We start from the raw sequence: 24,071 nt of genomic DNA on the forward strand, positions 1-24,071 counted from the left end.
TAAAGCTTCAATCCTTGTCCCATACCATACTCTTTATGTATGTTTCTCACTGTAATTCTTTGAATTGTCAATTAATTAATTAATTAATTATTTCCCCTTGCTTTCATAAAGTAGCTTAATTTTTTCAATAGTACCTAGTATTATTATATTTAGAAATAAAAAATGTTATAATACTCTACTCTCGTCTTACATCAAATCAAATTTAAGGATTGTTTTGTCTTGTGGGAGAAAATGGTAAAAGATTTTTATTTTCTTTAAAAATAGAAAAATAAAAAAAAAACTAACTACTCTATCGCACGGATGGTGTTAAACTATATATTTTTATTATAAATTAAAATATATATATATAATTCTTTTTGTAAATAAAACTTTTTATTAAAAAGAGAAACGCAACGCAAGCACTCCAAATAAATAAATTATTATATGTAAATTTCAAATAGTACTTTTAACAACTAAATTAAAAGAGACACAAAAGCATCGAATTGAATTGAATTAAAAAAACTCAAATGAAATATATCTATATATATAGAGATAAATAGATCTCCCATTTTGATTACTATCAAATTGAATGCTCAAAATTAATATTATTTTTTGAAATATTAAACAAATAGTGATCATCTCTAATCTTAAAATGAAGACTTCCATAGACAATCCAACTACTTAGTATCTATATACACAACAACAAACAAACGAATATCTTAAAAACAAATATATTATTAATTATTAGAGCGATTACTCTTAATTGAAGTACAATAAGATACAACTCTAAATTATAAATTACTCGCTAAATATACATCTTAGCCACAATATGAACTAAAAAATCTCTACACATTAACTTTTTTGTCAAACATTAAAAAAATAAAGAAAATAAAAAAAAATAACTATTATATAATAAATAGATATTATAAGTTTTGCATGTATTTCACACTTAAAATACTTAAGAGCAAAGACAAATAGTGAATAGAAAATAAAAATTCAAAGTATTTGTCATGATGGGTAATTGTTCGCCTTTTTCTTTCTCGCAAATGAACAAAATCGCAACAAGTAATATAATGATGAATCAAGTATCGTTCTCATGAGAATTAGCTTTTAATTCCTACTTTAACCACTATTAATTTTAATAAACCACACACAATCTAAATAATACTCAATGGAAGTTTTATATAAGTTAAAACTAACTCACCAAAAGGAAAACACAAAATAACTCTTTAGGTTTTAAAGATAGAAATCTAATGCACTAGGGTTCATGAATCCACCATAGTTCTATAAATGGTTAAATCTTTCAGTGATCGGGTTTCATAATTCTTGCTTTGAGATGAAAATCAATGATCCTAAGTTACTCAAAAGCCTCTCTCGATGGTCAATCGAATCTATACTCACAAATGAGATTAATTATCTCTAATTAATCTGCAAATATACAAATATGCATTTATCCACAATGATCATCAAAATAAGATTTCACAAGACATAACGGCATCTCTACCTATTATCGAATCTTATGTCGTTTATTATCAAGTGCTAATTTATATTGAATCTCTCAAAAGTAATATAAATCACAAACATGTTATAAGGGCGGTTAAGCATTAAAACGGAATTAGTGCATAACAAACGATCAACTCAAAAGACAAGAAAAAAATAAAACCCAACTACTTTTAATTAAACCAACATTGAACTAGGTTTCATCAATCATCCTAGTCATAAAAGTACTTAGCCTAACATAGTTTCAAACAGCGAAAGAGTAATAAAAACGGAGTTCATAATGTTGTAAAGAAGAAAGAATAAAAAAATAAAACCAAAAACCGAAGATCTTCAAGAAAATCTCCTATTTTTGCCTCGACTTGCCGTCTTCTCCTTCCTTCCAAAAGTCCTAAATCTTTCTTAAATGAGCCTTTATATAGTTCTCTTTAGGTTATCAGAGTCCTACACCTTGAAGGAGTCCTTCTTTCTTTTATTTGGATTGAAACGGACTTAAAACGGAGCTTTGAACCTTACTGCGGTCCTACCGCGGTATGTTTGTTGCTGCAGACTCGTGAGCTCCAGAAAGCAAATCCTAAAGCGGTCCTACAGCGGTATGCATTCCGCTGTAGGACCATGAGCTCCAGCAACTAAATCTTACAACGGTATGCATGCCGCTATAAGACCGCTAGCCTTCTTCTTTTTTTTGCTTATTTCTTCATCATCTTCCACTTTTTGCTCGATACTCTTTTACTTTCTTTTAATTCGGTACCCGACCATGCCTCCAAGCTTCATTTCACTCCCATCATATGCCAAAATCATTCTTTTTGCTCCATATTCGCTTTAACACATGCTCTACATCTACATAAGCATATATAGAACCAAATCAAGTAGAAATCATGCTTATTGAATGTATAAATGCTAAGTTTATAGACCAAAATAAGTGTATAAAAGACACTTATAAGTAATGAAAAGAAAAAATGATATGTCCAAGCAATTTAATTACCAACAAAATAGCAAAAAGATTAACCATTGCATGATAAGTAACATGAGGAAACTTAATCATTGCATGATAAATTAAAATTAAGTTAAGGCATATTATGTAAATAGAGTTAAATAAAATAAAATATTCATCACCTGTCAACCCGATCAAGTGAATATGTTTGATATAAATACTAAAAAATTTAAAACATTTGATTTATATTTTTTTCTTTTAAAACAAAACATACCCATTCTATCTGTCTGTCTATCTATGAATCAATAAATTCACAATTTTTACAATGAATTGAGTTGTAACATCCATCATGGACAAAAACCAAGATTAATAACTTATGGTATATATAAAAATTGATTAGGCATTGTAGTGGTATTAAATAGCATTGGGGCTAATAATATATACTAATGGACTTAATTCATTTAAAACTAAAAATAGTAAATTAATGTTACCTTACTGCAGGACATGATTTCTATAGTATCCTACAGATTTGTTCACTGATTTATTGCACCTAAAAATATTACAGTGTGCAATTCATTTTTTCTTATTATAAACAAATATAAAGTTAATTAGTATATAGATTAGTAAAACATTAATAATATCAATTAGAAGTATAATAATGACTATACAACTTAGTCATCGACATCCTCCAACTCAATCTTTACCCTCTTTCTCTTCTTGTTATCCTTTTTTTTTTTTTTTGTCTCTTCTTCAACATTGCTAACTGCAGCAACACAAGCTCACCAATCACATCTACAAAAAAAATAAAAAAATAATAATAATTGTTATAAGTAGTAGTTTAATGTGAACTATATATAACTATATATCATCTTACTGACCAGATGCTTGATTTTTCTTACCAAACTTCTATCTCTTAATTTATTGATGTTAAAATCTTGTCACTTTGTAGTAATTACAACAGTTGGAAAATATAAAGATATGAAATAAAAATATTTATACTAATAAATTAAAATTTAAATAGTTACCTTTTTATAAGCTTTTTCTTTCATAAAAATATTTATACTATAACAAATTAAAATATAATTAATTATCTTTTTATCCAAAAGAACATATATACTCAGTAGTAGTGTTCAATTCATTAGAATCTATAAAGTTTGTAACAATTCATAGTTGAATTATTAGCTAGGACTAGGAAGAAGAATTCAAGATTTCTTCTCCGATTAAAAATTATGAAGTGAATGTAACATATCAAACCAAAATAAAATAAAAACCATTTACCAACGGCCACAATAATGTTAGGAGACAATTAATTAGAACGCAAATAAAGGTTCTGTTCTTACAATTTTAGGCCAAATGTTTATTTATTAATTGTGAAGAAAAATAAAGGTAACTCTATTTTTTGTCTGATATAATTCCATAACAAATCTTTATTATATATATAAAAGTAAGATAATCATTGTTAATAGTTAATTTACATAGTTTCCCGCTTAAATTATGTTAATTTTTTTTTCCCAAACTATTACTCTGCCTATATTCAATTTATTGAATATAATATCAAAAATTGAATTATTCAATTTATTGAATACAGCAGGTTCCAATGCACCAAAAAATTAATTATTCAATTTATTGAATACAACAAGTTCCAATGCACAAAAAAAATGAATTATTCAATTTAGTGAATACAGCAGTTCCAATGCATCAAAAAAATAAATTATTCAATTTATTGAATACAATAGATAAATATTTAAAAATTAAAAATTAAAAAATATATTTTAGACACATTAAACAATGATGAAAAACTTTTGAAATTTATTCAGTTTGGTAAGTATGATTAATGATGGTTTCAATGTTAATTCTTCAAATAAATAAATATTACCGAATATACAACTATCAATTCAAATTATGAATACAGAGACTTAATAAGTTGATTGTGCTAATTTATTTATTTTTTCCAAAGCTCTACATTCAATTTATTAAAAATAGCACGTTTCAATGCACAAAAGAATGAATTATTCAATAATGATTTATTCAATTTATTGAATACACCAGGTTCTAATGTACCAAAAAATGAATTATTCAATTTATTGAATACAACAGTTCAAATGCATCAAAAAATAAATTATTCAATTGATTGAATACAGATAAATATTTAGAAATAAAAAATATATCTTAAACACATTAAACAACAGATAAATATAATTAATGATGATTTTAACGTTAATTATTCAAACAAATAAATATTATCGAATGTACAACTACCAATTAAAACTAGGAAAGCGAAGACTTAATAAGTTGACTATGCTAATTTATTTATTTTTTTCAAACTATTACTCTGCTTACATTGAATTTATTGAATACAGTAAGTTCTAATGCCCCAAAAAGTATTTAATAATGATTTATTGAATACAATAGTTTCAATGCATTAAAAAATAAATTATTCAATTTATTGAATATAACTGACAAATATTTAGTAATTAAAAAATAAAAAATATATCTCAAAGATATTAAACAGCAGATAAATATGATTAATAATGGTTTAAATGTTAATTATTCAAGTAGATAAATATTACCGAATGTATCTACATTCAATTTATTAAATATAATAGGTTTCAATGTACCAATAAATGAATTATTCAATAATGATTTATTCAATTTATTGAATACAATAGGTTCCAATGCACAAAAAAAAAATTATTCAATTTATTGAATATAGTAGTTTCAATGCATTAAAAAAATAAATTATTCAATTTATTGAATATAACAAATAAATAGTTAGGAATTAAAAATAAAATATATATATATCTTAGACACATTAAATAACAAATAAATATGGTTAATGATGGTTTCAACATTAATTCTTCAAATAGATAAATATTACTGAATGTGCCTACATTCAATTTATTGAATACAATAGATTCTAATGTAGAAAAAATAAATTATTTAATAATAATTTATTCAATTTATTGAATACAACGGGTTCCAATGCATTAAAAAATGAATTATTCAATTTATTGAATACAATAGATAAATATTTAGGAATAAAAAAAATATATATATCTTATACACATTAAACAACAAATAAATATGATTAATGATGGTTTAAACGTTAATTCTTCAAGCAGATAAATATTACTGAATGTGTCTACATTCAATTATTGAATACAATAAGTTTCGATGCACCAAAAAATAAATTATTCAATAATAACTTATTCAATTTATTGAATACAACAAGTTCCAATGCACCAAAAAATGAATTATTCAATAATAATTTATTCAATTTATCGAATACAACATATTCTGATACACCAAAAAATGAGTTATTCAATTTATTGAATACAATAGATAGATATTTAAGAATTAAAAAATAAAAAAATATATCTTAAACACATTAAACAATGTACAAATATGGTTAATGATGGTTTCAACGTTAATTCTTCAAACAAATAAATATTACCGAATGTGCATAAATTCAATTTATTGAATACAACAAGTTGCAAAGCACAAAAAAATGAATTATTTAATTTATTGAATACAGTAGGTTCTAATGTATCAAAAAATGAATTATTCAATTTATTAAATACAATAGATAAATATTTAGGAATTAAAAATATATATATATCTTAGACGTATTAAACAACAGATAAATATGGTTAATGATAGTTTAAAAGTTAATTCTTCAAGCAGATAAATGGGTAATTGTACATTGCAATATCAAGAGTCACAAGATGCAGTGGGTTGAACATTCTAATATGTGATAAAGAGAGTGAACAAACAACTTCTACCACGAATGTTGTACATAAAGAAGTCTTCCAAAATTTACTTTAATCACAATGAAATAAAATTGTTGTTTCTTTACTAATTCATATAATATATTAAATTTGCTATAACGTATATTTTATATTTTAAACTATTATTTTATACATATTTTTGTCGGATATTATATCACGGGTGGAGAACTAATATGATATGATATTAACTTTGTTTTAAATAGAATGTACTTATATACAAATTAAACTAACAACTGTAGATTTACATAAAGTGATGGAAGAATAGAGTCTCCAATTAAATATAAATCAAATCAGAAATATATACAAGTTAAATAGAATATAGTTGTAAAAGATGAACTAATTACGACCATGAAAACTAAAAATACAAAAAATATCTAAAGGATAATTAATTAATTTATTTATATATTTTCTTAAATTTTAATGCAAAGGAGAAAAGTATCATGAAATTTTTTTACCTAATTTTAGTCTTCCAAATCTTGAATGTTTCTTGAAAATCTTGCGGAAGCTCCGTGTAATGGCTTACTATTGAAAAGGGTGTGGAATTAAAAGAATTAAATTGAAGCAATAGTTTAATTGATTTATTTATATAAGAATAGCATTATTATGTGCATGGATCCTAAACAAAACAGGTACTAAATGTAATTTCTTTTATTTTATATCAATAGATAGTTTTATTTTATTTTATATCAAATTGTGGGAAGGCAGGCAGCGGGAGGGACCCAGTCAGGTCAGTGTGGCTGGCTGGCTGGCGTAAATGATGTGATAAATGTAAAAGGGGTTACTGTTCTTATCTATTTTGGCAGGAAAATTTGTAAGGAATCTATGGGTCTGGTACCAGAAAAATGGCAAACGAAAAATAATAATAATAAAATAAAGGATAAAGTAAGTAATGATAATAATAATAATAAAAATAAAAGAAAGATGGGTCTGAGACAGTTTTGAGTTGATGAACGAGGTGTTGTGAGTGAGTAATTGGGCTTTGCTGATACAAATCGATATTTTGTAAGCTCTCTCCCTCTCTCTCTCTCAAATTTGTGAACTTTAGCTACTCGAAGGAGGAGCGAGCGTTCAAAAGAGTAGGCAGAGCTAAAGCGACTCAGCTTTTGCACGTAGAATTAGATGCGTGCATATGTATGTATGCAGAATTATATTAATTTGGAGATATTTTGCGATTTTCATAATTTTTTTGAGTTACTCAGCCAAAACTTTCATGTTCTTTAATTAGGTCAGGTCAATGAACACAAACAGAAGAAGCAAGGGGAGGAGAACAAATTCTTGATAATATATTAATTTTGTTTTCAAGCAGTAGGAGCAATTATTATATATTAGCTTCAGTTCGAGACCATGCAATGACCCACCCGATTGCGACTTTATTCGTGGTTCATTTCGAATTTTTATTTGAATCCAGCTTCTCCGCCACTTCATCGGGCAAACAAACTAACTTGAATGTCTGAATGGAAAATCTTTTATTCATGCATGGAAACTGAGGGATGTTCATTCAGTACCAAATTTTATTGTGGAGTAGTCAATGATATAAGCAAATTCCTGCGGATATCTGTTTTCAAGGCTACCGACAAGAACAAAAAGCAAGCTATGAATCATACACTAATTTTGCATGAGAGGGCATCTCGAAAATCACCGACCCTTAGAAATTGTCATGAAAATTAAGACAAAAATGTCTTGTCAAACTTACACAGAGATAATTGCATGAAATTGTTATTTCAAAAATAAGATTAGCCATTCTGGACCAGTGCAACCGAAGCTAAAGAAAATCAATCCCAAAGTCCTTAGACCAGTGCCACCAACATCAATCTTCCTGCCTGAGCTTGTAGGCACTACTGTAGTTAGACTTGGATAACATCCTACCGTAAAATTTGGTAGTTGCATCTTCTAATTCTCTGCTTGTGAAGTTGTCGTTTATCAGTATTCAGCTTTTAAATTTGGAGCTCAAATAAGTTGTTACTCCTTCTGGGGGTAATGACATGGTACTGTGCAGGATATGATGAGTATCCTCGGAGGTCACCCTTGCAGCTGCTCCCTTGGAGTCTGGAAGCATGCATTCAGAGGAAGGTCTAGTGAGTTTCCATATTTTGGATGTTACACTCAAGATTTTTATTTCAAAGGAAAAAGCTTTCTTCAAGTTCAATATGTTGAGACTCACTATAAGCAACAGAAAAGGAAATATCAGCCTATTGTCTCAAATACAATGGAAGATGGGGCGGACTCTTTTGAGGGGTTTGACAATGATGAGTCATCTGAAGATGAAACTGAAACTGTAAGTTGAGTGCCTGTTTTTTAGTGGTCATGTAAGAAGTTAAATTACAATGATTTTCCAGGGAAACCTTAAGTGAACTGTAGCTTATCATTGCTATTCTGTGATGGATTTATCACAATGCCTGTACTTGGATCTAGCATCCATGTAGTTGAACCTACAATACAATGGATCGTTTTGCACAATTGCTTATTTTGTTACTTCGCTTGATGCTGTTTGTTAGTTTGTTACTTCACATGCAAATCCAAAAGTTTCTCCAGTGGCAGTTCTTATCATCCCATACTTTCTCTTGAGCATCTTGATCCTGTAATCATCTTTTTACAGTTATTAACTAGTTGCCCTAATCCTCCTATTATTATAAGATCCTTTTGAAAAATGCTTAGGTCATTTTGTTCCATCCAAGTGGTGGTGAAACATTTCAAGGGTTTTAATGGATGAAATAACCTTAGTTTTTGAAGTTGTGATTATAGCATTAGTTAATATCTTGTGCCCTTTATAACCAATATTTGTCCTATACAAATTTGCATCTATAGCTCATGCAAACATTACCCTCTCTTTTAACTGTAACGTTGATCCAACTCTTGATAGAGCCAAGAGATTCAATCACTTTAGAATATGTATGGTTTTAGTTATTTAGTATTTCTAGTTTAGTGAGGAATGGGGTGTTGTTTTCTTTTCTAGTTTCCTTTGGATTCCTAGTTTGGTAGGGATGTGACTTTTCTCTCTTTTTCTCAGTTCATTCTTCTCTTCTTCTTATCCTCTCTCTTCTTCTTTGGTTCTATGCCAATTAAGTATTAGAGCCTGAATTCATCCCACCTCATTGCTGCCTCCTCAACCATTGTCAACTAGCAGTCTGAGTTCACAGTCCTCTTAGACATCACCATCGAAGATGCCTCACAATCTTCTCCATTCCCTTCAATCACCATGTTGGTCATTGTTGACATGCTTTCATTAGTGTTCCTTCTCAATAGAGACCTGGAATTGCGCCAATAGTGTCCACAGATTGCTGCGTTCAATGAAACTTGCAGGAGCTTTGTCAATGTGGACCATCAGCAAAGATTGGTATTTGTTCACTTGATTGCCCTTTTCTCATCATGGTGAAGGTGTCAATACCATGTCCATTTGTGAAGAAAGGATCTAGCATCCCCATCTTGGATAGCTTGAGTTATGGCATCACTTTAACTCTTTAGAGGAGAGATCTACTCAGCTAGGGAAGAATGACAGTGATCAAAAGTTCTAATTATTTTAGAACAACAACAAATAAAAGTTGCCACTTGCCAGTTAGCTGTCATTCCTAAGTTTGAAGCCTTCCTCCAAAACTCAAGTTGGTGTTGGCTGATTTGTGTGTGCCTGCGCTTACCCATTGCGCCCCCTCCCCCTCTCACCTAGGCACCCCATTCATGGCTACATCAGCTTGGTGGTGCTGGCCAGTGTAGAAGGGCCAACTGTTGGCTTTTGTTTGTCAGATGCTGTGGGGGGACTCCCATATGTTATATATTGGCTCTTGTCTGCTTGCAGAAAGGTAGTTAAACTGGTTGGAAGATATGGCTATAGAGAAAAATGATGTGTTGTTATTTACTAGGTGGAGTGGACATGCGTTCATGTATGCTCGTGGTTGTGCATTACTGCTCTGGACTTGAACAAGCATGCTCACATTTTCTTTTTCTTTTTTCAGATGAACAGTGAAATGCTTAGAGAAAATCTTGAAAGAATTGTTGGTAAAGATGACTCTTCTTTTAGTGGAATAGACCTGGCAAATCTTATTAGAAACAAGTATGGAAGATCCTATGATGTTCAACTAATAAAGAAGGTATGCCCTTGCAGATGTGATGCACTGTGTTGCTGGTGTAATGACTTAATACCCACAACTTTTCCTGCTTGGAATGTTCTGCTACGTCAATTTAGTTGTGCTTTCTTACTATCCATTTATCACCTGAATTTCTCATTTGTTTTACCATTATAATCCATAATCTGAACAATTAACTTCACTATCTTAAATTCATAGAAAATGTTTTCTGATGAGGCCTTGTCATCGGTTGTTTAAACGTCTACATGGTGTGCCATTGTCAGTTCTAGAACTTAACAGGATGTTGAAAATGGAAATTGCTTTCTTCAGTTCTACTTATGTTTTTAATCCGGTTTATCACTTTGTACGTTCTTAAGCTCTCGTTAACACATCAGGGATCTTCTTCCTAAAATATAGTAGTGACTTGTCATGTTGATAGTAAAGCAATATTTCAAAAAAAAAAAAGAAGTGAAAATCAAATTATCGAGTTATTGACTGTATTACTCAGTGTAGCCCTTGCTTACCCAAATAAATATTGCTTTTGCAGTATCGAGATTTCAGCTACTCACAAATGGTTGTGTATGAGCTAGCTTCCAAATTATAAGTTCGTACAATTTAGAAACAAAAATAACCGCATAAGCTGTTATATCTATTACCTTAACAGAACTTGATCAAATCTTAAGATTTTTATAATTTGTTTCTATCAACAATGATTGCAATGTTTTTTTAGATTTTCAAAGCCAGGCTGAATAGGGCTTGGGGAACTGCCTTCATATAGACACAAGCTGGTCTCATTACTGTTAACATTGATCAAATAGACAGCATTAACGATTGCATTTATTTTAAACAGAATTAAGCTGTTATATCCATTACCATGATTCACATTGATCAAATCATAAGATGTTTATAATAACAACCTAATTTCTTTCACCAACAATGATTGCCCTGTTTTGGTAAATTTTCAGAGCTAGGTTGAATAGGGCTTGAGGAACTGCCTCATATGGCAACAGCATTAATGTTCTCACTTATTTTTGGAGAGATTAGATCATTTCATCCTTCACATCTAATCATCCAGAGCTTTGTTACCGTGTTTCATTCCCTCTAATGTAAAATGTTGCAATGAAATTCTGAAAATTTGATTCTTTGGAGTTTCTTTTCAGAGGTCTTTAGAATTTGACATTGATCAATGCATGAGCTGAGCCTTAGTAGTAAACGATATCTATGATCTTTTGCTATTTGGTCTTTGGCAATTGGTTATTGTTTGGATTTCCTCTCATTTTTAGACAGTGCCATGCTATTCACATTTTTTACTTACATTCCTTAGGAGTTCATGGGAAGAAATCTCCTGGCTCTGAATGTCATGTGGAAGTACATGGAGCAGGTGAGCAAATATTTGACAAGAAACATGTAGTTATAGATGGAATGGTTGATTGGCATCAAGTTTTAGCTCCTAAATATGCTTCTAACTTAAAATTTAGATCTTCGTGTCATTGTTTTGCAATCAGCCAACCATTTTCTCTGTCATATTATACTTGACATTTAATTCTAAATTCTAATAAAGTCTTACTAGTTTATTATGATAGGTTTGAAATGCTATGGCACACACCCAAGAGGGGGGGGGGGGGTGAATTGGGTAATTTAATAATTTAGTTTGAAACTTGAAATCTTTTTGATGGAAAATAAAAATTCAATGCAAGTGAGGATATTGAACTGCTAGCATTGATAAACAAACCAAATAACACAAGCAAGAGAAGAACATAAGGGATTTATAGTGGTTCGGTTTAAACCAACTCTAATCCACTACCTTAGCTCCTCACTAAGGATTTTGCAAACAATTCACTAAAAATCCTCCTATCACTCCGAATAGGCCCTTTAGCAACAAGTTAGGAAAAATATAAACCTCCTATTTCGACAAGTAGGCCCTCTAACTATCAAAGCTAGGAAATTCAAGAAATGTACAATAGGAGAGAATCTAAGAGATGAATCTCTTAGTTACAATGTCTCTCAAAATAAAAACAAGGCTTGAATGATAAAATACAAATTGAGATCAAAGCCTTTGAGAGAGAAAATTTAAAGCACAATTACAATTGGGAAGATGTAAATAATTTGTAAGTTCATTTCACTTCATTCCCATCCATTAGCTTTTTTAAGATCTCCTTGATTTGTATTTATAGGCCTCCCAAAAGATTTGCCCAAAACTAGATGTTTTTGAGCCATTGGAGATTGAGAAACTAGTCATTGGAAGCTGCCAGAGACACAAGCTGTCGACAAATGAGATGGGTTAGTCAACAGTTTCTAATTAAAATTAAAGACTTAGTTGACAGATACAAGCATTTAGTCGATAGATGCAGTGCAAGGCTTCTGTTAGTCGATAGTTTGAAAGGATTAGTTGACAGTTTAAGGGTTTAGAAATGAAGAATTGTCAACAGAATAGAGAAAACTGTTGATAGTTGCTTTTGCAACCTTACTGATTGTCGATAGTTTCTTGCCAAACTGTTGACAAATGCCTTTAATGCACTCAAAAATAATTTCTTTTGATTTAAAAGATATTTTACTGAAAATTCATTTTGAATCAATTAAAAACACAATATTCCAAAATGCCATAAGAAATTTATTACAAGATATTTTGGCATTGGATTTAATTGTATGACAAAATTAATTTTGGTGTTTAATAAATCATATAAAAGAAATTTAGAGCACCAAGATAATAACCATAGATAAAATAATTTCATCATCAAGATGCAATTGATTTTTATCATTTAAAGAATATCAAAAACAAAATATCAATCCATCAAGAACATAAAGATGGTCTTTTGCCTTTGGAAAATTTTTGCTTCATTTATCCAATGGTTCAAAACCAATTTGTAAAAATCATTTAGGAGATTCTTTTAAATCTTAGTACTTGTTTATGCAAATCTCCATCTATAGAAAATTATAGATAATTTGATTTTCATTTTAACAAAGTACTTGAAATTGATTTTTGTTTCCAAATCATTTACTTTGATTTAGAGTATAAAACCATTTGATATTTTTCATCATCAAAACTAAACACAAAAGTAAAACACCAATCTCCCCTTTTTGATGATGACAAAACCTAAAATCAATTTCAACATATATCTCTCCCCCTTTTTGTCATAAATCAAAAATGTTTGTTTTCAAAAATGAAGCGCAAGATTCCTCTTTAAATCAAAACTTTTAAAAGAATAATGAGTTTGATGAAATGTTTACAAGCATTTTATATTCAAAAACTCCCCCTTAAACCAACAAAAAAAAATTGAGATAGAGGGAAACGTACCTTAAGCTCCCCCTTAAGATGACATAATCACAAATGCTAGGGAATCAAGAATTAATATGCACATAATCTGTTCATTTAACCCAAGAAACTTATATGCTAAATGAGGAACACAAGAGTATAATTTATTATTTCTTAAGATGAAAGAACTCCCCCTTAACATGACATGAAAAAATGAGTCATGAAAAAATGAGTCATTTTAAACACATAAGATCCATTCAAAGAATCAACCATAATTAATGTACTTATTTCACATATATTTGAAGGATAAATGTTCAACATACAAAACCAAATAAGTTATGGCAGATTTCATGCAAGAAACATTAAGGATATGCTTTAAGAACATACATTTGTCTTTTGATAATTATAGCCATACTTGTAATCACAAAACAAGAGCAAAATATACCATTTTGCATTTAAACATTCTTTAACTTCCATAGCTACCGGAACAAAAGGGTAAATATATATAGATCCAATATCATATGAGTCTAAGTGCCAAAGAGGTTAGGAATAAGTTAAATGTTTATCTCAAATGATTGACCACACAGTTTGGTCCTTTTAAAGTCAAAGCACAATTTCTTACTCAAGCAATACAAGAGTAAATACCAATTAGCCCAATAAGCATACATGTATGCTTATTACAACCAAAAAGCAAAACAAATTATGTTTGGCTTTTGATAATTTAGATCACAAAATTTATATATATCTTCAAAGGATATAAGATTTTGCATATCACACACAATTATTAAGCATACTCAAATCAATTACACATTTTTCACAAATGTCAAGACACAACCCTTTCTAGTTCACTTATCTTGGGATTGGATTGAAGTCTAGCACCTAGGCAAACACTAAACATAATGTTCAACTTATTAGCTATCAAATATAGCAAAGATCCAATCATACTTCTATATAATTTGTTGCACATAACTTGACTTATCTCATCTTTATCTAGGTATGATGAACTACTCATGGGAGTGGTTATAGGTTTTCTTTCTTGAATATTGAATTTCTTAAGAAGATCGCTTATGTATTTTTGTTGATATATGTAAATTTCTTCATCTTCTTGTCTAGTTTGCAATCCTAGAAAAGATTCTAATTCTTATCATATTCATCTCAAATTCCCTTTGCATTAGATTTGCAAGTTGATCTCTTAGGGATTTATTTGTAGATCCAAATATAATGTCTCCACATAAATTTGAACTAATAAAATGTTCTTGCCATGAATTCTGATAAACAATGTGGTATCTATTTGACCTCTTTTAAAACCTTGTTCTAGAAGGAATTTGCTAAGTCTCTCATAGCATACCCTAGGGACTTGTTTTAGATCACATATTGCCTTTGTAAATTTGAACATATGATCCTCACATTGAGAATTCTCAAAACCAAGAGGTTGTTCCACATATACTTTCTCATTTATATCCATTCTTCTTGTGGCATGCAAATGCTAACAATATTCTCAATGTTTCTAATCTAGCCACGAGGGCATAAGTTTCATTATAATCTATGCATTTTCCTTGATTATACCCTTGAACTACTAATCTAGTTTTAATTCTAATTTTGTTTATAAGAACCCATTTGGTTTCTATGGTTGGGTGATCCTTAAGTCTTGAAACCAATTGCCACATTTCACTTATTTCAAATTGATTTATCTCTTCATGGCAATGATCCAATTTTCATCATTCAAGGCTTCCTTAATGCGTTTTGGCTCTACTTGAGATATAAAGACATCATATTGACACTTATTTCTGAGAGATGATCATGTTCTAATTTCTCTAGAAAGATTTTCTATGATCTCATTATCATGCACATATTTCTTTTTTTCTCGAAAATGATTGTTTTCTTTCTTCATGAGCTATATTTTCTTCATCAAGCATATTATCATTTGATAGATTTGATTCTAATGAGGGTTTTTCAAATTTTTGTCCTAATTCATTGTCACAATCTTCCTTAGATTTTGAAACTCACATCATCAACTATAACTTGAATTTTATTCTTCTACTACACGAGTTCTTTTGTTAAATACTCTATATGCTTTAGTTTGAGTGGAATAACCTAAGAAAATTTCTTCATCACTCTAAATATCAAATTTTTCTTAAAGAGTTTTTACCATTGTTATGGATAAAGCATGCACTACAAAAAATGTGAAAATATGAAATATTTGGTTTCCTTCCTTTGTATAACTCACAGGGGTTTTCTTTAAGATAGGCTTTATGGAATCCTTATTCAACATGTAGCATGAGATATTAATGGCTTAGACCAAGAGATTTTTGTCACATAGCATAATTCTACCAATTTCTTCTAAAGATCTATTTTTCTCCTCAACTGCCCCAATTTTATTGAGATGTTCTAGCACTAGAAGAATTATGCTCAATATCATTTTCCTCACAATAGTGCTTGAATTGTTTATTTCAAAATTTTCCCACATGATCACTTCTAATTTTTGAAATGCATATACTTTTATCCTTTTTGTACCCTTTTACAAAATATTTCAAATGATTTGAATGTTTCATTCTTAGATGCAAGAAATATTAACAAGTAAATCTAGAGAAGTAATCTACAATGACAAGAGCATAATGTTTTCTACCTAGGGTTTGGGTTCTCATTAGGTCTAAAAAGATCTAAATGAAGTAGGGTTCAAGACCTAGAGGTTGAGACTTCATTTGTAGGTTTAAAAAATTACACTTAGTTGTTTGCCTTTCATGCACCATAAATGTGATCTCTTTCATATTTGTCATTAGGCAATCCTCTAATAAGATCATGTTTGCATAATTCATTAATGACAATCATACTAGTATGCCATAGCCAAGAATTTTGAGCAATATATGATACTAGGCAATTTTCTAAGTTAGATGGAGGTAAATCTAAAAAATGTGATATAGACATTCACTATCCTATTTCCTCTTAATTTTATTTCATTTGTTTTTAGACATGTAACCTTACAAGAAATAACATCAATGCATACTTCATGATTCATATCACATAATTGGTAACACTAATCAAGTTATGTTTTAAGGCCATTTACCACAAACACATTTTCTAGCACACATCAACAAATTTTATTCTCTCCCTTATTCAATGCATATATCAAAACACTATAATTCTCCTTAATTTTAGAAATCAATACAAGTTTTCAACAAGATCATAAAGGACAAACTTATAGATCAAAATCATCAAAATTATAAACATAGAGTTTAGGGAATATACCACCAAGGATAAAATTTAAATATCTCTTACTCTTGGTTGGTAAAATGAGAGGTGATATTCTTCTTCACCTTCCTCTTCTCTTCATGCTTGATACATCCATACAAATTTCACTTTGAGTTCTATTTGGATGTCAAGCAAACCTATAAGAATAACTATTCACAAGCCTTTGGTGCCCAAACCATCTTGGGATCACCATTGTTAGCATATAACTCCTCCTTAGAAACCCAAATTTGCTTAAACCTATGTGGATTGTTTCTTACAAAACCTTTGTTTATAAAATGATACCAATAGCTAGGATGTAAAGCAAAGGATTTTTGTTTCCTTTTTATGAAAATTGTTTGCTTCTTATCCTTATGCACATTTTTATGAAAGTGAGAAATTTTTGGTATCAAAATATGTTTGGATCCTTGAGGATTAGTATGAGAAACATTAAAAGGCTTAGGTGGTGTTCTCTTTGTGTTTCAGTTTTGAGTTCATTTTCAGTTTTGTGTTTTGAGTGTCTGTTTTAAGGTTTTTGAAAATGCGTTCTTTCTATCATTCTGAAAAACTATTTCTCAAAATAGAAAACTAGAAAACTCGTTTGCTTTGTAATTTTGAAAAATTGTTTTTATAATATTTTATTTAATAAATTTGATTCAAAGTAAATTGTAAATATTTATTAATAAATTATAAATTTAATTCAAACACTTTAAACTATAATACACGAAATAACTAATAACAGAATAACAAAAAAAATTAAAATCTTTAAAAATATCAGACTTTAAATATTAAAATCTAATAACAGACTTTAAACATCTATTAATAAATGACTAAAATTACAAAATAACATAACATTAATTTATCATAGGTATAATCCAAAATCTTAAAAATATCTTTAAAAAAATTAATACAAAAAAATCATATTACATATTTAGTTTAATATTCAAATAAAATAAAACAAAACAAAGAAAATCAAATCGCAGAATGGTTTGCAATGGGGGGCGGTGATGTCGGTGGCGGGCTAGAAGAAAAGAGAGGAGAAAGGAGACGGGGGGCAGTTGACGGCGGACGCAATGCAAGGGTTTGGGGCAGGTGGTCGCGGAAGTTGTTGATGGCGGTAATGGCGATGGCGGGCCAGAAGAGAAGAGAAGAGAAAGGAGACTGGGGGCGGTCGACGGCGGATGCGATGCAAGGGTTTGCAATGGGGGCGGTCGACGGCTGTGGTTGTAGTGGCGGTGGCAGAAACGGTCGACAGCGATGATGGTGATGGCGGTCGACGGCCAGAAGAGAAGAGAGGAGAAATGGGAAAAGAGAGGAGAGATGTGGCTCTCTGAAGTGGGTCTGCGCAGTGGGTGGGTGGGTGGGGGGGACGCGTTTTCCGCGTTTTGGTGTTTTGGGTGGGTTTTCACTGAAAACACCCAAAACAACATTTGTTGTTTTGGGTTTCATTTATAAAATTTTTCCTTATTTTTGAAAATGCGTTTGAAAATAGCAAAATGAACGCGTTTTCAATGTTTTGAAAAATTGAAAACTCAAAACGGGCCGAAAATAGCAAAGAGAACAGGCCCTTAGGTGGTGTTTTCTTTGTGTTTCAGTTTTGTGTTTTGAGTTTTGAATTCATTTTGCGTTTTGTGTTTTGAGTGTCTATTTTGAAATTTTTGAAAATGCGTTCTTTTTTTTATTCTGAAAAACTGTTTCTTAAAACAGAAAACTATAAAACGCATTTACTTTGAAATTTTGAGAAAAAATATTTTATAATATTTTAGTTAATAAATTTAATTTAAAATAAATTATACACAATTATTAATAAATTATAAATCATTAAAAAAATTAATACAAAAAAAATCATATTACATATTTCATATTTCAGTATTCAAATAAAAGAAAACAAAACAAAAAAATCAAATCACAAAGAAAATTAAAACACGGAAAGGGCACAGTAGAGAGGAGGAAGGGGAGGCCGCGAGCAGTGGCAGATGCGAGCGGTGGGCGGTGAAGGGGAGGTTGCGAGCGGTGGTTGGAGTTGTCGGTCGATGGCGGTGGGCGATGGCTAGGGTTCTTGGTCGACAACGGTCATCAAGCCATCATCGCCTGCTTGCTCTGCCATGGCCGTCGTCTGCTCGGCATCATCAAGCTATCATCGCCGGCTTCATGTGTCCGTTGGCGATGGACAATGAAGGAGAAAATAAGAGGAGTCGTCGGCGACAGTGGTGGCGGGCGAGGAGTTGTCGATGGCAATGGTGGAGGATGAAGGAGAAAAGAAGAAAAATGAGAGGAGAGAGAGAGAGAGAGAGAGAGAGAGAGCGTGGGTTCTGTGAATCTAGAATGGGTTTGGGGGTCGGGAGGGGTGGGGTGGGGGGGGGGACGTTGCTATTTTCTGCGTTTTGAGATTGTTTTGTATTTTCAGTAAGTTTACACTGAAAACACCCAAAACAACATTTGTTGTTTTGGGTTTTCTTTACAAAATTTTTAGTTGTTTTCGAAAATGCGTTTTTTAAAATAGTAAAGAGAACACGTTTTAGATGTTTTGAAAAACTGAAAACAGAAAACAACCCGAAAACGACAAAGAGAACAAGCCCTTAGTTTCCTTAGGAATCCATTTCATTTTAGGACCACTAGATGATTTCCTTTTAAAAGGACAACAAAATGCAATGTGGTCTATCTTGCAACAATAAAAATATTTAATATCATGAGAGGTGTGTGAAGATGAGCTTTGGACATTAGCTCTTTGATTATTAAAATTTTGAACACCTATTTCATGATCACATGAATTTGAAATCTTTCTATTTAAAATAGGTTTCTCATTTAAAGTACCATTAGGAGATTTCAATTTAGTTTCTTTCAAATCATTTTTCATTGAAAATTCTTTATTGGGGGCAAGCAAATATTCATTATTTGATGTTAAAACTTCCAATTTATTTGACAATAAATCTAATTGCTTTTGAAGAGTTTTGTTCTTTAAGCAAAGTTTTTAAAAATTGACATATAATTCATTTAAAGCATTCAACAACTCTTCATTTGTAAAAGTATCATGATCATCATTTTTAGCATTCAAAGAACTACACTCATGATCATTTCCAATATTATTAATGAGACTAGAAGTAGAGGTTACCTCATCTTCTTCATTTTCCATAAAGCACATGGTGGGATTTGATCTTTCTTTACTAGAGGCATGGGAGCTTTCCTTTAAAGCATATTCTTTGTTTTACTTATGAACATCATCAACAAACTCACAAGATTGATTAGTAAGGTAAATTGAATCAAAAGTATTCAATAGATTTTTAGCGTTAGAGCACGTAGAAATTTTTGAATAAACATTTTCATGCAAAGTTTGATGCAAAATTTTCATGGCTTTGATATTTAAAACAAAATGGTTTTTATCATCTTCACTCCAAATGGATTTTGGTTTTGAAACAAATCATTTTTCTACAATATACCATAAATTAAAATCAATGGATTGCAAGTAAATACAAATCATTTTTCTCCAAAAATCATAGTAAGAGCCATCAAAATAAGGTGCCACATTAGTAGGATAACCTTCCTTAAGAGCCATGGATCTCTCCTTAGGTTGTTAGACTTTGAAACAAGTAGTTAGGTTCTGATACCAATTGATAAGTTTGAAATGCTATGGCACACACCCAAGAGGGGGGGAGGGGGTGAATTGGGTAATTTAAAAATTTAATTTGAAACTTGAAATATTTTTTATGGAAAATAAAAATTCAATGCAAGTGAAGATATTGAACTGCTAGCATTGATAAACAAACCAAATAACACAAGCAAGAGAAGAACACAAGGGATTTATAGTGGTTCGGCTTAAACCAAGTCTAATCCACTACCTTAACTCCCCACTAAGGATTTTGCAAACAATTCACTAAAAATCCTCCTATTACTCCGAATAGGCCCTTTAGCAACATGTTAGGAAAAATACAAACCTCCTACTTAGACAAGTAGGCCCTCTAGCTACCAAAGTTAGGAAATACAAGAAATGTACAATAGGAGAGAATCTAAGAGATGAATCTCTTAGTTACAATGTTCTTTCAAAATAAAAACAAGGCTTGAATGATAAAATACAAATTGAGATCAAAGCCTTTGAGAGAGAAAATTTAAAGCACAATTACAATTGAGAAAATGTAAATAATTTGTAAGCTCACTTCACTTCATTCCCATCCATTAGCTTTCTCAAGATCTCTTTGATTTGTATTTATAGGCCTCCCAAAAGTTTTGCCCAAAACTAACTGTTTTTGAGCCGTTGGAGATTGAGAAACTAGCCATTGGAAGTTGTCAGAGACACAAGCTGTCAACATATGAGATGGGTTAGTCGACAGTTTTTAATTAAAATTAAAGACTTAGTCAACAAATACAAGCATTTAGTCGACAAATGCAATGTAAGGCTTCTGTTAGTTGACAGTTTGAAGAGATTAGTCGACAGTTTAAAGGTTTAGAAATGAAGAACTGTTGACAGAGTAGAGAAAACCATCGACAGTTGCTTTTACAGCCTTATTGACTGTTGACAGTTTCTTGCCAAACTGTTGACAGTTGCTCGCCAAAATGTTGACAGTTTCATGTAAACTGTTGACATATGTCTTTAATGTACTCAAAAATAATTTTTTTTGATTTAAAAGATATTTTATTAAAAATTATTTTGAATCAATTAAAAACACAATATTCTAAAATGCCATAAGAAATTTATCATAAGATATTTTAGCATTGGATTTAATTGTATGACGAAATTAATTTTGGTGCTTAATAAATCATATAAAAGAAATTTAGAGCACAAAGATAATAACCATAGATAAAATAATTTCATCATCAAGATGCAATTGATTTTTATCATTTAAAGAATATTAAAGACAAAATATCAATCTATCAAGAACATAAAGATGGTCTTTTGCCTTTGAAATTTTTTTACTTCATTTATCCAATGGTTCAAAACCAATTTGTAAAGATCATTTAGGAGATTCTTTTAAATCTTAATATTTGTTTGTGTAAATCTCTATCTATATAAAATTATAGATAATTTGGTTTTCATTTTAACAAAACACTTGAAGTTGATTTTTGTTTTCAAATCATATACTTTGATTTAGAGTATAAAACCATTTGACATTTTTCATCATCAAAACTAAACACGAGTAAAACATCATATTAGTTATCATAACTTCTTTTCCTTGCTGGGACATATTTAACTGAATTAATGTCTTAGAACTGTGTGTTATATTCACTTTTTTGTGATTGTTAGTTTTTTTTTTTTTTTTGGTGCTCGGTGATTACCACTTCATTTTACGTGGTCTTATGGCTTGTAAGGATTGTAACAAAGGGTTAATGCATTCCCATTTTGAATAGAATAGATAGAATTCAAGAAGTTCGGGAAATTCAAGTCTAAGGGATGTTTTGGGCTCTTTCAACAATACCTTCACTGGTTTTAGACTATTTATTTATGTAGGCCAAGAGAATGGTTATTTGGAGAGGAGATTGACAAGGTGTGATTGTGGCTTCCAGTGGATGGGATGCGCAATAACATGAAAGAAGAAGCATGGAATCAAACCCTAGAATCTTTCAGGCTTCAGATTACTCTTGAAATTTCATCATACAATATGTTGCTTGTTCTAACAGAAGCTACTGAGATTGACGACTATGTCTGAATGTGTGGCCTCTTAAGTTCATAATTTTATCAATAGAATTTGTGTCATTACATTTTTTCTTGTAGAGATCCTTTCCCCTGACTGAGGAAGAGTATCTACTGAGGCTTGATGATGTGGCAAATTCTTTGAAATGTTGGGGAGCTGTCTCACATATCCGGAATAGTCTAGCAAAATTGAAAGAGAGACCTCGGATAGGGAAGGTAATTGAACTGATGCGATGCAGATATTGCAACTTTATATATCTGATTTCTTATTGCAACTTCTTTCTTCCAGTTTGTTAGTAGGGTAACTGACTGCATGTTAATGTAGTTGGCACCATTAGATAATCCAGAAACAAGTATGTTTGAGCTTTAAACTTGTCGATTTAGATAATTAAGAAACCAATTACTTGCAGAAGAATTTCGGATTTTTTTTAGAGAGGTTCCCTAAAGTCCGGATCTCTTGTAAAGTAACCACAGTTTTTATTGTCTTTTAGTATTCGAATTTTGCTTTTATTGTGCTCTTTCTTCTTTTGTTTTCCTCTTTGACAGTACCCATTTTTCAAAATGTTTATATTTAAGAGGATAAAAGAGTAGCAAAAGGTTTGATTTTAAACCATAAAAGCACTGAATGTTCCTTCATTTGCAGAATGTCCTGATCCAGATAATTTGTTTATCTTGTGTGTCCTGTGATTCGTGAATTTATTACTACTGGTGGAACCTGAAACTTTTGGTAGCTTAAAGCATAAATTTAATGTGATTAGATAGCTTGAGAGCGTTTGCTCAACTGCATAATAATGTGGCCACCAAGGAAGAAGGATATAGGTGCTATCATAATCTCTCTTTTTTGTCAGGTTGCATAGATATGTGCTTTAGAACTGTTTGGAGAAACTAAGAACTCCCGATACAATAAGAACCCATACTGTTAAACTGAAGATTAACTTGGAAAGCAGACGAAAAATCTCATAAAGTTCAAGCATTCTCGCAATGAGACGAGACGTGTTTGTAGTTCTCATTATATCATTTTAGCCAAACAAAGTTTCTATCCGTGGCTACTGGCCGAGGATGATGAGTTTGTTATTAGGCTGATTGCATCAATCAATATCCTTGTGCAGCATGATTTGTTCTTACTGTTTATACAGGCAGTCAGCATTTTCATCGACATGGACGAGTCTGGAGGACGTACAGATGAATGGATTTACAAATAGATTGTGTTGCATGAACAGGCCAGAACATATATCTCAGTATTCAGTGATAATATCCAACTTTGTAGCGTGCATTCAAGGAACCATATATTTGATGGGCATTGACATTGTTGCTACTGTTGCCCGTTTGAAGGTTGTAGGTCTCTATATTTGATTCGCATTCGCTGGTAAAATGCTGAAAGCTCGTTGTTTGGGGGATGCCTGAATCCTGTACCATGTTGAAGCAATTTACGCTATTGGTTTCCTAATTTTCACTGTTTTTCGGGATATATGATGTACACATAGAACCTCTATTGAAATGTGAAGCCCTGTTCTAAAGTCCGGGCTTGCTCTCTTCTTAACCCTAGGGAATATTCGTGCAAAGAAAAAAGGAGCAAGCATTGTTGATCCCATAAATGTTTTTGTGTACATACATGACTATATTCTTCTTGGTTTCAAACTTGTTATCACATATAGTAACCATTCATGTTTATGTTTCTGTCCTGTGTTGTCTCTAGTTGCTGTTAACTCTGCCA

General features: G+C 30.9%; 1 protein-coding gene across 2 annotated transcripts; it reads left to right on the top strand.

Moving 5' to 3' along the window:
- The first annotated feature begins 7,063 nt into the window (after positions 1–7,063).
- On the top strand, positions 7,064–24,007 carry LOC127797347 (uncharacterized). 2 transcript variants are annotated; one of them, XM_052330176.1, is made up of 6 exons: positions 7,064–7,200; positions 8,195–8,473; positions 10,146–10,280; positions 11,581–11,637; positions 22,439–22,573; positions 23,494–24,007. In XM_052330176.1, exons 2-6 carry the CDS (start codon positions 8,198–8,200, stop codon positions 23,557–23,559), a joined length of 669 nt encoding a protein of 222 aa, XP_052186136.1. In that variant the 5' UTR covers positions 7,064–7,200; positions 8,195–8,197; the 3' UTR covers positions 23,560–24,007. The 2 variants fall into 2 exon arrangements, with proteins under 2 accessions (XP_052186136.1, XP_052186134.1); XM_052330174.1 differs by having other exon boundaries at positions 7,186–7,329.
- The last annotated feature ends 64 nt before the right edge of the window (positions 24,008–24,071 follow it).

The sequence above is a fragment of the Diospyros lotus genome, chromosome 3 (genome assembly GCF_014633365.1).
Source record: "Diospyros lotus cultivar Yz01 chromosome 3, ASM1463336v1, whole genome shotgun sequence".
Classification (NCBI taxonomy): domain Eukaryota; kingdom Viridiplantae; phylum Streptophyta; class Magnoliopsida; order Ericales; family Ebenaceae; genus Diospyros; species Diospyros lotus.

Bases quoted from the DNA above. Each gene is read 5' to 3' on its own strand.
- LOC127797347 (XM_052330174.1), top strand. The intron at 11,638-22,438 runs GTGAGCAAATAT...TTTTTCTTGTAG, and splicing joins TGTGGAAGTACATGGAGCAG to AGATCCTTTCCCCTGACTGA. The intron at 22,574-23,493 runs GTAATTGAACTG...CTGTTTATACAG, and splicing joins AGAGACCTCGGATAGGGAAG to GCAGTCAGCATTTTCATCGA.